The 13,996-nt window shown below is 25.7% G+C and overlaps 1 protein-coding gene across 1 annotated transcript; it reads right to left on the reverse strand.

Moving 5' to 3' along the window:
* Positions 1 to 11,740: 11,740 nt before the first annotated feature.
* NEUTE1DRAFT_65646 (uncharacterized protein) lies at positions 11,741 to 13,387 on the reverse strand (the record flags this gene model as incomplete). Its single annotated transcript, XM_009854069.1, has 3 exons — positions 11,741 to 12,219; positions 12,310 to 12,417; positions 12,482 to 13,387. The coding sequence occupies 3 exons, from the start codon at positions 13,385 to 13,387 to the stop codon at positions 11,932 to 11,934; spliced, it is 1,302 nt and encodes a 433-aa protein (XP_009852371.1).
* Positions 13,388 to 13,996: the final 609 nt, after the last annotated feature.

A 13,996-nucleotide genomic window follows, 5' to 3' on the forward strand; every position in this document is an offset into this window, starting at 1 on the left:
AAGATATAGAGATGGGTAGTAAGGATATAAAGGATATAGAAATGAATAATAGAGAGTATATATTACTTTTAAGCGTTTAATAATTGGTAGAGCCGATAATAGTAGTATTATAATAAATCTAGATCGATCCGAAATTAATTATAGATTTATACCTAATAATAATACTTTTTATAATTATTTACTTCTAACTATAGCTACTTTCTAATATTATTTGTATAATTTCGATTAAAGTATAGTATTAGTTATAAATTAGTTTAGAATTAGTTATAATTTGAATTTAGAAGATTTTGGTTATTTTATACTATTAGATTAGGAGATGGATATTTTCCTGGATTCGTTAGTTAATTAAATAATTCTCTCCCTATAGAATTTGATTTTATTATCCTTAAACTATTAATTACCTTTAGAAATATAGGAATTATTTAATACAATTATCGAAGTAGCTTATTAATTCCTTAGATTAATATTAAATTTATTTAGAATTTATTTGCAATTAATCTTACTACCCTTACTTTACTTCTTCGTATTGCTAATACTAGACTAGTTTAGGACTTATTTATAACTAATCCAACTATATTTATTTTACTTTCTTATATTATTAATATTAGACCGGTTTAGGATTTATTTACGACTAATCCTACTATATTTACCTTACTTCCTCGTATTATTAATACTAGACTAATTTAAGACTTATTTATAATTAATCCTATTACTCTTAATTCGCCGGCTCGCTCTATAAATATAAGTCCTAACCCCCCTAATTCTTTACTTTTCTATACTAATATAAGATTTGTATAAAATTAGTTTATAATAGATCCTATTACCTTTAGCCTATTAATACCTCCTATAAAAGTAGGACCCGTTCCGGATTAATTTAAAATTAGTCCTACTATTTCCGAATATACGCTAATTATAATAAATCCGGATATTTTCTACGTTTATAAAAAGGATAATATATTTTAACCGATTTTCGAAGTAATATACTTTAAGAGCGGTCTGAGAAGAGGTTAAGTAAGTAATTATTAATTAATTTTAAACCTATTTATAGCCTATATACTAATTATATATTAATTATTTTTATAACTTTATTTATATTTAATAAAACGGTAAGTATTTCTATTTTATAATTAGGAAGGAGATTATATAAATATTTTTAATTGTATTGTTTGTAGTAGAGAAAGTTGAATATATAAGTATTTAATTTATCATAAATTAAAATAGAATTAATTTTAATTTATATTAAGCCTTTTACCCTCCCGCTATATACAACCTTCTTATAAAATAGAGTAGTACTATTATATTTATTCTTAAAAAGTATAATAAAGTACTATATAGAGGAGGATCGAATTAAGATAGGTTTTAGATTAATTTAGTACTATTTTATAATTTAATATTAGAGGGTAAAATAATTATAATATAACTTTAAAAGGCCCTACCCGTTTATTAACCTATAAAAGAAAGGTAGTAGTTTAGAAATAATATTGGAATATTCTTTTTTAGTTTATATTTATATTAGGTTTAGGATAGGTTTAGGATTTATTAAAATTTAATTATAAATTAATTAGAGATTAATTTGTAGAATAATAAATGAATTATACTTAGTTTAATTTGTATATTACTTTTTATTTATATAATTCCCCTTCCCTCCTCCCTTCCTCTTTATTTTTTTTAGATATTTTATATATTTTATATATTTTTATTCAAAGTATACCTATTCCGAACTAATTTAATATAAATTTAAAATTAATCTTTATTATATTTTTTATTATTTTTAACCTATATACTTTTTTTGTATTTATTAATAATATTTTACTAGATGTATTAAAAATTAATTCCTAATTTATTTTTATTATTAAATGGAATAATTCTATTAAAGAGAAGACCCTTCTTAAGTCTATTGTAATTGAAGTAAATTAGTATAAGGTTATTATTAAAGATAATATACTAAAACTAATTCTAATTCTCTATAGCCTAGTGAATTTACTTTCCAATTTATAATTAGTTCTAGACCAATCTCGGACTGGTACTAAATAGGTTTTAATTAATATTAATTTAATAATCCTAAATTAATAAGGTTGGCCTATATTATATATTATTAGACGGTAAGAGTTTTAAATAGGTAATTGAAATTGAATAATTAATTTATATATTAATACTTCCTAAATATCTAGAAATATTAATTAGTAGAGTTGGTTATATAATAAATATAAAAGCTCTAATATCTAATTTGGTTGAAAAACCGTACTAAGATATAAATTAAACCTATTTTGGATAGGTTCCGGATTTATCTTATACTAGTCCTAGACCTATTTTTTCCTAATTAGAAATTTAATACGAATTTAATAGTTTTAATACTATAATAAATAAATAGAGGGTAAAAAATTTATTAACTTAGTTTTTTTAAATAGAGTTCTTTATTACTACTTTATTTTAAATTATATAGGGTTTAGATATTGTAAATATTTAGATTTATATATTTGGGATTAATATAAGAATAGAAATTCTTATAAGATTAATAAAAAAGCTATTTAAATCGGATTTTAAATTCGGATAATTAAAAATAATACTCTAATAGGGAATTAAGTAATATTGTAAGACTAATCCTTTTCCTATTATAGACCAGTCCTAAATTAATTTTAGATTTATTTAATATTATTATTATAATTTAATTAATTCATTTATAAATATATTTTAGTATTTATTAAAAACTAATATAAAACCGGATAATTTATACCTACTAATAATTACCGCCTTATTTAGTATAATTTTATTATAAATTATATTTATTATATATTAGTTTTAGTTTAATCCTTAATTAATTCTTTAATAGGGTCGTTAGGATAATTAATTTATTTATTTATTAAAATATAGTAATTGGAAGAGTAGTATATAAAGCTATTAGAATTAGTATATTCCTATAAAGTTTTATTCTTCTTAGGTATTAATAAAACTTATTTTTAATAGGTTAAATATATAATTAGAGGTAGTCTATAAGGAGAATTATAGTAAATAGTCTTTAAATACTTAGTATTAGAAGCTTTATAGTATGTATTTATATTAAATTAGTATTAGATTAATCCTAAACTAATTATAGACTAATTTATATTTAGGTATTAATTATCCTTAAGGTTAGGGGAATATAATATACTTTATTAATTATAAAATAGTATAGAATTATTTTATCCTATTAGATTAAGATTATATTCTTTATATTATTTTTACTTTTTATAGTCTTTATTACTACCTTTATCCTTTATTTTCTAAAATATTAAAGAGAATTTATAAGGAGATTTCTTATATTCTTAACCGGATTAAGAATCCGAATATTATTTAAAGTAAATCTATAATAGATTTTAGAACGATCCTAGTTTAATTCCGGACTGGTTTGTAATTAATTTTAATTTTTATAATTAAATTTATTCGGAATCTATTCTTCTAAAAATATTTTACAAATTAAAATAAATTTACCTTCAATAAATTATACCCGAGTTATAATAATATTAAAAGGATACAACTTTTTGTTAAAAAGTATAAAGCTATTTATTAACTATTTAATTCTTCTAATATTATAATTGTATATTAGTAGTAAGTTAAGTATAAATATAATTTAAATTATATAAATATCCTTAACCTATCCGAAACTAGTCCGATACTAATCCTAGACCAGTTTTTAATTAGTTACTAATATATTTTTAGTATAGTTAATACTTCTTTAACCATAGTAAGAACTTTATTATTATTTATTTTTATAAAGATTAGGTTAAATTCTTTAGAAGAGGTTTAATTAAATCCCTCGAATTAGATATAAATTATAAGTATCTTTTAGGAAAGGATAATTACGAAGTAATTTGGGGTTTTTATATTAAATTTATTTAATGAAGTATATATATAGATCTATTTCGGACCTATTTAGGATCGATCTTAGAAAGAATTCAAATTAATATAAAATATATTTATAGTTATTCCCCTCATAAGAGTTCTAACTAATTTAAATACTCTATTAATATATTAATATATTTTCTAAATAGTTTTTAGTATTTTTTAAAAATAATATAATTATAAAGTAAATTAGGCAGACCTTTATAGGAATAAGTTATATAGTATTACTATTAATTAAGATTATAAGGCTATAGTTAGTATTATTTTATATTTCTTTTTTAATTAATTTAGTACTAGTTTTAAATAGGTTTAATACTAATCTAATATTTATTTAGGCTTTAGTAGCTACCTTTCTAACTTTAATAAATATAATTGTAATTAGTTATACTACGTTTAGCGAAACGTTCGTTTATATTATATATATTTCGAACGTAGTATTTAAAGGCTTATTTAAAATAATAAGTAATTAGAATAATAAATAATAAATCTTTTAGAGTACTATATTTATAATAATTATATTTTAGTTTACTAGTAGTTTATAAGTAAGCCTTTTCTACTATAGACCTTTCTTAGATTAGTTTCGGATTAGTCTAAACTTAATTTATAATTAAATAAAAATTAATTTAGTATTAAATAATAAACGAATTTAAATTTAGGAATAGGTAAAGTATAAGATAGTTCCAACTATTCGAGTTGGCCTTAATCCAATTTGTTTAGAAATGCCCTTTAAGTATTAGAATACTATAAGTTCCTATACTAATACTATTAAAATTTTATACTAATAATTATATAATTAGAATATTTACTTTATTAATTTAATATTATATATAAATAAGTATTAGATTTATCCTATATTAGTCTTGGACTAATCTTATACTAATTTCTATTTTATTTAGTAACGTTCGGTTGGATATACGTACTTTATAATATATAGAAATTAAATTAAAATTTAATATTAGTTTAAATTATAAGATATAGTTCAAGAATAAATATTTTATAAGAGGGTTTTAATATTAAAATAATAAATTGAGTATATTGACCAGTCCTAGATTAATTTCTAACCGGTTCTATACTAGTCCCTTATAGGATAAGGATTAATTCTTTTTAGAGAAATAATAGAATTCGGTTATTAATTTTACTATTCCAATATATAATTTTATAGTAGATTTACTATAAATACTAATTCTATTACGGTTCTCTTCGAATAATAAATCTTTTTAGAATTTAATTATACCTTTTATATTCTTAATTGAATTAAATTCTTTACTAGCTTAGAATAATTTAGAAAGAAAGTTTTTAATAGTATTAGTATTTTTATTTGGAATTATTTTTAAATAAATCTAATATTAGTCTTGGATTAATTTATAATTAATCCTAAATTTATAAAGGAAGAGAAAGTAGCTAGAATTTAAAGTAGTATAACCTAATTATAAGAACGAAGAGCGCCGGTTTAGAATTTTAGAATTAGAAGCTAAGAAAGCTAAAGCGGAAATTAGAATAGTTAAAGTAGAAGTTAGGAAAGCCGAAACTAATATTAAAAAGGCTAAGGTAAATGCGGAAATTTGTAGGTTATAAATAAGATTAGAGTAGGATTGGTTTCTATTTAATTATAAATAGGTTTAAGATTAATCTAAAATAGTTTATAATAGAAAGGAAATTTAATAAAATTATAATAAATTTAATAAATATAATTATAATTACCTAGGAATTATTGATATTATTTTATTGAATTAGAAAGTTATTATTTATATTAATCTATTTAGGATATATCGCCGATCGGTCTAGGATAGGTCCGGAACTAATCTAGAATATATTTATTTAGAAGCTTTATTATAAAAATAATAATTATTGTATCGGCTAATCCTAGATAGGTTTAAGTTCAGTCCGGAGTATCTTCCTTTTTGTCTTTTTATAAAAAAATATTAAGTATCCTACCTAATTCTAGATCGGTCTAAGACCAATCCGAAATATATTATTATTTGCCTTCTAATAAAGATAATAACTATTATATTAATTAATCTTAGACAGGTCTAAGTCTAGTCCGGAGTATTTTCTTCTTTGTTTTTTATAAAAAAATATTAGGTATTTTCCTACCTAATTCTAGATTAGTCTAAGACTAGTCCGAAATATATTACTATTTGCCTTCTTATAAAAATAATATTTATCTTCTCGACTAATCCTAGATAGGTCCAAGTTTAGTTTGGAGTGTTTTATTCTTTATATTATTCTAAAAATAATGATTATTTTATTAATTAATTCTAGACAAATCCGAAATTAATTTAAGATATATTACTATTTATATTTATATAGAAATATAAATATCCTTATAACTAATTCTATTTAGAGTAGAGAGTAATTTGGAGTATATTACCCTTTACCTTTTTAAAAAGTAATTAATATCTTCTTATTTAGTTAAGGATAGGTCTTAGATTAGTCCGGAATATATTACATTTTGCCCTTTTATTTAAATAATCTCTACGTTTATATAAAGATAGTATTTATATTCCGGCTGAGTTCGAAATAAATTTAAATTTGGTATAATGTATAATATTTTTAACTATTATATAAAATTAATATTTCTTTTTAAAGTGGTACTTTTATAAGTTCTGAATTAATATAGAGTATATTAACTTTAATATTTATATAAAAATAATAATTTTAAATAAATTTGAGATTAGTATATTACTAATTAGTCTAGAATAGGTCTAGAACTAGTTCGGGACGAATTAACCTTTGCCTTTTTATAAAGATAATAGTTATTTTTTTAATTAATTCTAGATAGGTTTGAGATTAGTTTGGGACGTGTTACCCTTATTTATTTTATAAGAATAATAGTTACCTTCTAAATTAATTTTGGATAGGTATAAGATTAGTCTAGTGCGGGTTACTCTTTACCTTTTTATAAGAATAAGAATTAATTCTATATAAGTTAGATATTAATTTAGAGTATAGTACTCTTTATATTAATATAAAAGTAATAATTATTTTCTTAATTACTTTAGAATAGGTCTTGGATTAGTTTAAATTATATTACCTTTTACTTTTTCTTTTTTAAATAAAATCTACTTTTTTTATAAAAAAATACCTATCTTCTTAATTAGTTCCAAACCACCCCGATTTTACTCTAAAATATAATACTCTTTACCTTTATATAAAAATAAAAATTATCTTTTTTTAACTAGTTCTATATAAGATGAAGATTAATATATAGCGTACTACTTTTAATTTTTTTGTAAAAATAAATTTAAATAAATCCGAGATTAATATAAAGTATATTATTTCTTTACCTTTTAAATAAGTAATATTTATTTTTATACTTATTATTAATAGAGATATTATAATATTATACTATATTTCTTTATTAAATTTTAATATATTATAGATATATAATAGATAAAGTAATATATAACTAACTATTTTAAACTATTAAGTAAAACTATATAATAAGAATATAAAAAGTTTAATTCTAAGTTATATAAATACTAATACTATATAATATTTATAAACTTTAATATATTTATAATATAAATAATAGAAATATAAGAAATTATTCAATTGAGAGAAATTACCCTTTTATATAATTGGAATAAGGACTTAAATTTCTATATATATTAAATACTATAGTTATACTATAAATTTATTATAAATTGATCTTGGATTAATTTAGTATAAATTTTTTACAAAAGAACTTACTTGGATTAAATTTATATAAATACTAATTAAATATATATAATCGCGATATCTACGAATTTATATAAAGTAAGTGTTTAATATTATATATGAATTTAATAATTAAGTAGTTATATATTTAAAAGCTATAAATATAATATATTTTAGGTAATTACTTAAAAACTATTTAATTTTTAAATATTTCCTTTTATATAAGTATTTTAATTATAAATATATAATATTTATTATTAACGTTTGTTATAAAGTATTTAATTTTAAATTATAATAAATTTTCTAAAAATTAAATTATTTTTATATACCTATTTTTGTATTTTATATAATAGTTTTCCCTTTCTTATATATTTTTAAAACTATTTACAAAACAATCTTTAGTATTAAAATTTTATTATTAATACAAATTAGAATTTATAATTAAATATAACCCTTTAGTTTAGAACCATTACTCATAATAATTATTATTAATTTAGGTATAGTTTATTATAAATTAGCTATATACAACCTAGATACCCGGGATTAATTTAGAATAGGTCCCGAACCTATTTAGTCCTTAGCCTCTATAGGATCGGCCTTAACCGTTAGAATACTAGTAAAGCGGTTTTTTTTATCCGTATTAAAGGTAAAAAAAATCCTAAACCGAATATAGTTCCTTACTCTCATCCTTATTCTCAATCGGGCGTTCGGGAGGCGGACCTAAATTAATTCTAAATTAGTTATAAATAGGTCGGGGATAGGTCTAAAACTAATTTTGCTTATACTTATAAGTACCTATACGGGTATAGCTAATATAAAACTAAGTTTTTATTTCGGCGTTCAAGGGTTTATTGAATTTGGTTCTAATAAAAGTATACTTTATCTACGCGTATAAAGGCTAAACGAAATTAATTAATAATAAATCCGGGATTAATTGAAAATTAATTCTAAATTGATTTAAAATTTACAATATATTTATTAATATAAGGTACGTCCGGTTAAGTAGTTTTAGCCTTCTTAACCAGGGAAAGAAGTATAGTATTTTCCTTTTTATTATCCTCCTCCTTTTTACCTTCGTCGTTATCCTTATTAATAGTTAAGCGCTTTTTAGCGAATTCTTTACCCTTCTTTGGGCAGGAGGGTAGGGATAAGACCAATTTAGGACCGGTTTCGGAATTATTATTATTTATATAGGAAATTCTCGTTATAAGATTGCGATAGAAGATTATAGGAAATTCATCTTAAATTAATTAAGAATTAGTCTATAATTAATTACGTACCCTTTAAACTCTTATTCTCTTCCAAATTAGGGCTGCTAACGTTATTAGCTTTAATAATAACCTTAATACTTCTAACTACCGTATATTTTATAATATATTTATATAAGTTCGAAGTATTTCTTTAATTATATTAAAAATAAAACCGGATTAGTAGTATATTAATTTAGGATTAGTTTAAAATTAGTTTTAAATTAGTCCTACATACCTTATTAAAGTATATAACACTACCGGGCCTAATAAAGCGGTAAAAGACTTCGCTAGCTACGAATTAGACTTCGCTATTCTAAATAGGTTAAAGATTAGTCTTAAATAAGTTGTAAATTATTATAAAATTAAATTTATTTTATTAAAGAGGAAGGGTAGTAGGTTAGCCGGGCGCTATTTTAAAGCTTTATAATTTAGGTATAATTATTCTTTAGAATAATTATTAATTATTTTGTAGATTAGTTCGGGATGCGTTGTAAATTGATTATGAATTAGTCGAGAATTAGTCCTATAATTAAGAATTAATATAAAAAAAAAAAAAAAATTTAAAAATATTTTTTTTTTTGAAAATTTTCTAAAAAAAAATTGAGAAGAATCTGATAAATATCTTATACGTACTACTAATGGATTTGAGGTTAATTGAAAGAAGAAAGAAGGAGGAAGTTTGAAATTAGAAATGGAGATTTATATATAGTGAATTCTGCCCAAAGTAGTGAAAAAAAATGGATTACATAAGCAAAAGCGGTAAGAATAGTTTGAATTACGTTATATATTACGTAGTAAGTTATTTAAATTTCAATAAAGTGTATAAGTATAGTAATAAATAATAATAAAGATTTTATTCAGATTTATTCTATAAAAAATTGAAGTATTAGTAGAGGATTAATCAAAGATTAATCTAGAAATGTTTAACTGAGTTAGTTATTTACTTTAATATATCATATTTATTCTACGTTCTATATATATTCTCTATAATATTCAACTATTGTAAACTGCTTAAATAAGTATATATTTACAATATATAAAATACTAATTTTGGAAATATTATAATATATTTAAACCTTCTTCAATATAAATAAATTTATTTAATAATATTTATTATAGTAACATTCTCTAAAATATATATTTAATATTGTAAATTATATTTGTTTCTTTATAATTATTAGATATTAATATTTTGTTTTATATTTATATATTTCTTGAAATCTTTATTTACTGTATAAGAATTTCTTTTTATACTACTATTAACTTTTTAATTTATATAAAATCCATCCTATTCTATTAAATATTATAGTATATAATTTAAATAAAGTTATTATTTTATATTATATACTAATCTTAAAATAAATAATTTATTAAAATATATTTATTAATAATTCTATATAGTTATATAATAATTCAATTTATAAACTACCTTTTATACTACTCTAAAATATTGAAAATTAATATAATAATATTTATAACTCTGGACCGGACTGAATATATCCACTTTCTAATTAGATTCAATTTTATTTTAAACTTTACTACATATGTATAAACTTTATATTACTAACTAAATTTTTTATAAAAGATTAATTTAGATCCTTGTATTTAAACCTATTAATACCCTTAATATTATAATAAAGTTTTATTTTTTTCAATCTTTTCCAACAAAAAAGTTTATAATACAATGCTACCTTTATATAGAAAATCTATTTTAATTGTATATAAATTTTATTTACTTAAAATCTATCCTTATTTCTTTTTATATTGTATTTTTAATACTATAAGAGTGTTGATTCTATACCGGTTATAGACTTATTTATAATTATAATTAATATTTCATTTAAATAAGTTTTATTTCTTATTTTGGAACTTATATTTATTTAATTCTTTTCTACATTTATAAGCTACTTAATAAATTAAGTATTTATTTTAACATTCTTATTAATCTACTAATTTAAATATTTAGTAAAGTAAATTATCAGTATATTAACTTTTAATTTAAATTATTTGAACTTATTCTAATAATAATCTAATTATATATATTCAATTATATTATTAAACATATAAAGTAGATTACCAAAAACAAGATTCTAATATACTGACTTGTATTATAGAATATTATATAGTTTTAGTTTGAATTTTGATTTTTTAATCTATTTATTATATATATTATATAAATAATATTCTAATATTTATACCCCCTTAGATTATTCCTATAATTAATTTTCTATTTTATATTTAATATTATTAAAATACTTTCAAAAAGATTATTTAGAATATTTAATAATTAATATATGAGTTACAAAAAATTATCCTACAATAGGAAAAATATATTGAATTTGCTACTTATATAGCTAAAGTAAATAGACTTCTTTTTTTTAATACTTTAATATAGTTAATCTAAGAATTTATATAGAACTAGTCCGTAACCAGTCCTAGACCGGTCCAGGATACGTTCGCACATTACCGCCTAGTATAGCAAGTTACAGTCTTATTTTACAACCTAGTATACTACTTACAATTTTAGGGATCGGTCCAGGATCGGTCCGGGACAGGTTCGCACATTACGGCCTAGTATAGCAAGTCACAGTTTTGTTTTACAGCCTGGTATACTACTTACAATTTTAAAGATCGGTCTAGAATTAGTCCGGGATAGGTTCTTACTATACGGTATACTCATTAACGATAAGAGGATAGGTTTAGTATAATTACTAAGGAATCCGGTATTGGCTCAATTCTGCTTACGGTATGGGGTAGATGTCTTGGTATGGTCTTGGCGCTCCGTGTGAGATCCGAGGTCAGACCCATGTGTGAGGTGATCTAGGTGCTCGGTTGGAAGCTTCTTAGTGTATGTCATGAAGAACCCTAACCCTTACATTGATTGGGTCTCCCGTATGCCCCTTGACGACTTACAAGTAGAAGGGACTACGAGACCACAAGATGTGCCGTATGCCATGTGATATGTGCATGTATATTGTACAAATCTCCAGCTGTATACGTTCTGATCCTTCTCCTACTGACAACGACATTCCACTAGTATAGCTACCTCTCGGGATACGGTGAGTTTCTCTCCAGTCGAATAGCAGTCGCTTGTACAATCCTACCATCTCCGTCGTCACCCTCCTTGACATCACTGCAAGGGTTATCGAAAGTGGTTCCCGGGAAACACCTTGTTCAACCACTGAGAGATGCTGTTCAGGGAAGAATCAGACACCTTGAATGCCTGCTCGGCGGTAGCCGACTTGAGAACTGTCGCCCAGTCCTTGATCTCGTACAGTTTAACAGCACTGTCATCTTCTGAACCCTTGGCCAAGGTCTGGCTGACCACTCCATCGTAAAAGTCCCCGTCTATAGCGGGGCCTTCGTACTTGAGACCAGAAACATTGGCGGTCTGAATCTCACCATGGCGGAGGGTGAACTGAATGTTGAACTGAGGACGAGTTAGCGCTTCGGTATACAACAGAGAGCGCATCTAACTTGGTGAGAGTAGGCTGCGAAGGGGATAAGGAAATAAACTTACGTCTGACTGTACCTCAAAGTCCAGAGGTGGGCGTTCCCTTGGGTCATCTTCGGTTGGGCGAGAAGAGAAGGTGAACTGGGGTGTTTGGCCGTATATCCACGGAATAGACTATCGAGTATGAGCACAAGTCACCGACAATGTGAGATGGATTATCAGAGCATCTTATGCTTACCGTCAACTCGTCCATACCCTTGCGGATATTGTCCATGTTTTTCATGTCCTCCTCCCCAACACGGTTTACTTTTACATCTTCACCACACTGCTCTTCGTACATGGCGAGGAACTCATCCACAACGCCCTTGGTGAATTCCTCCGTATCGACATCAACGTTCCGAATTGGCGATCTCACACTCTCCACACCCCTGGCCTTGATGTACGGCTCACCAGGACTTCTCAGGAATTTGCCAATATTCTTCAACCGTGGGGAGTTGAGAAGACATGTCCCATGGTGAAGTGATCTCAACCTGGTAAGCTTGTAGGCGGACCCAGAGACCTTGAAGATGTCCTGTCCGTTGCCCCTTCCGTCACCGGCAATAACGATGTCGTGACGCTCGTTGACCTTGGCGGTGGTAACCCCCAGATCCTTGAGCGCCCGGACAACCATCTCGGCATGCCTGTCTCGGTCGAAGACAGCGGGTGGGCAGATGACGCTCCAGTTCACATTGCCATGGTCATGAAAGACGGTACCACCACCGGAGCGGCGACGAACGAGTTTGATGTCCTCTGCTTCTTGCAGAGCAGGCAAGTTGACTTCAAGCCATGGGTTTTGGTTACGTCCAATGACAACGCAAGGATCATTGATGTAGAGAAAGAGGACGTAAGATTCTGGGTGTGAGTGTTGGAGGAGGTGATGCTCGATGGAGAGGTTCAAGTATGGGTCCTTGGAAGTGGACTGATAGACCTGGACCTTTTTGTTCAACAGATCTTGGCTGATGGTTGTGCTATAAGACCGGCGGTATTTGGCGAGAAGACCGAAGCCATGACTGGACGAGATAGTCGTGGTAGTGCTGATGAAGGCCGAACCCTTTGTCAAGCAACGGATGCCACCGGTCGTGTTGCGCAAGAGCAAGGCAGCCATCTTGGAGTGTCTTGATATGTCTACTGACTGGCATCAGTCACACTCATCCCACTCCGCGAGAGCCAGCCTCAGGTTGTTGAAGGCAGAAAGAGGTTGCCATACTGACAAGACGGCGAGACTAGAGGTAGGCGGTTCTAACGAGAAGTGATCAAGGCATCCCGGGATGGTCTTTGATCCACTGTAAATCGATGTCAAACAGCAAGGCGGGTTCCAGCGGCGTTGACATTCCCCCCTTGTAGATTTTGGCTTCAACTTCAGCTTGATCGGCTTTCACCTTACCCAACCCTTGCCAACCCTGGCAGTTCCGGATGGAACACCAAAAACCCTCCGTGTCGGCGACCGAAGATACTATGTGCAAGGTGTTGTGGTCCGTGCTCCGATCTGAATTCTTGGTGCAGGCAGGGGACCTTGCGGGAGGGCCGATGACGGCGTACGAGGGGCATCTCTTTTTCTTTTTGGTCGATTCCGTCGCATCGCCTGATTCACACTTCTGGAAAAAGACTTAACCTTTGACTCTTCAGATCTGCAATGATGTTTTGTATTTTTAAGACTGTACCATATTGAATACATCATCAATCACCAACATCTAGGTAGCGTTTGCGTAGATTA

The sequence above is a fragment of the Neurospora tetrasperma genome (genome assembly GCF_000213175.1).
Source record: "Neurospora tetrasperma FGSC 2508 unplaced genomic scaffold NEUTE1scaffold_4, whole genome shotgun sequence".
Classification (NCBI taxonomy): Eukaryota; Fungi; Ascomycota; class Sordariomycetes; order Sordariales; family Sordariaceae; genus Neurospora; species Neurospora tetrasperma.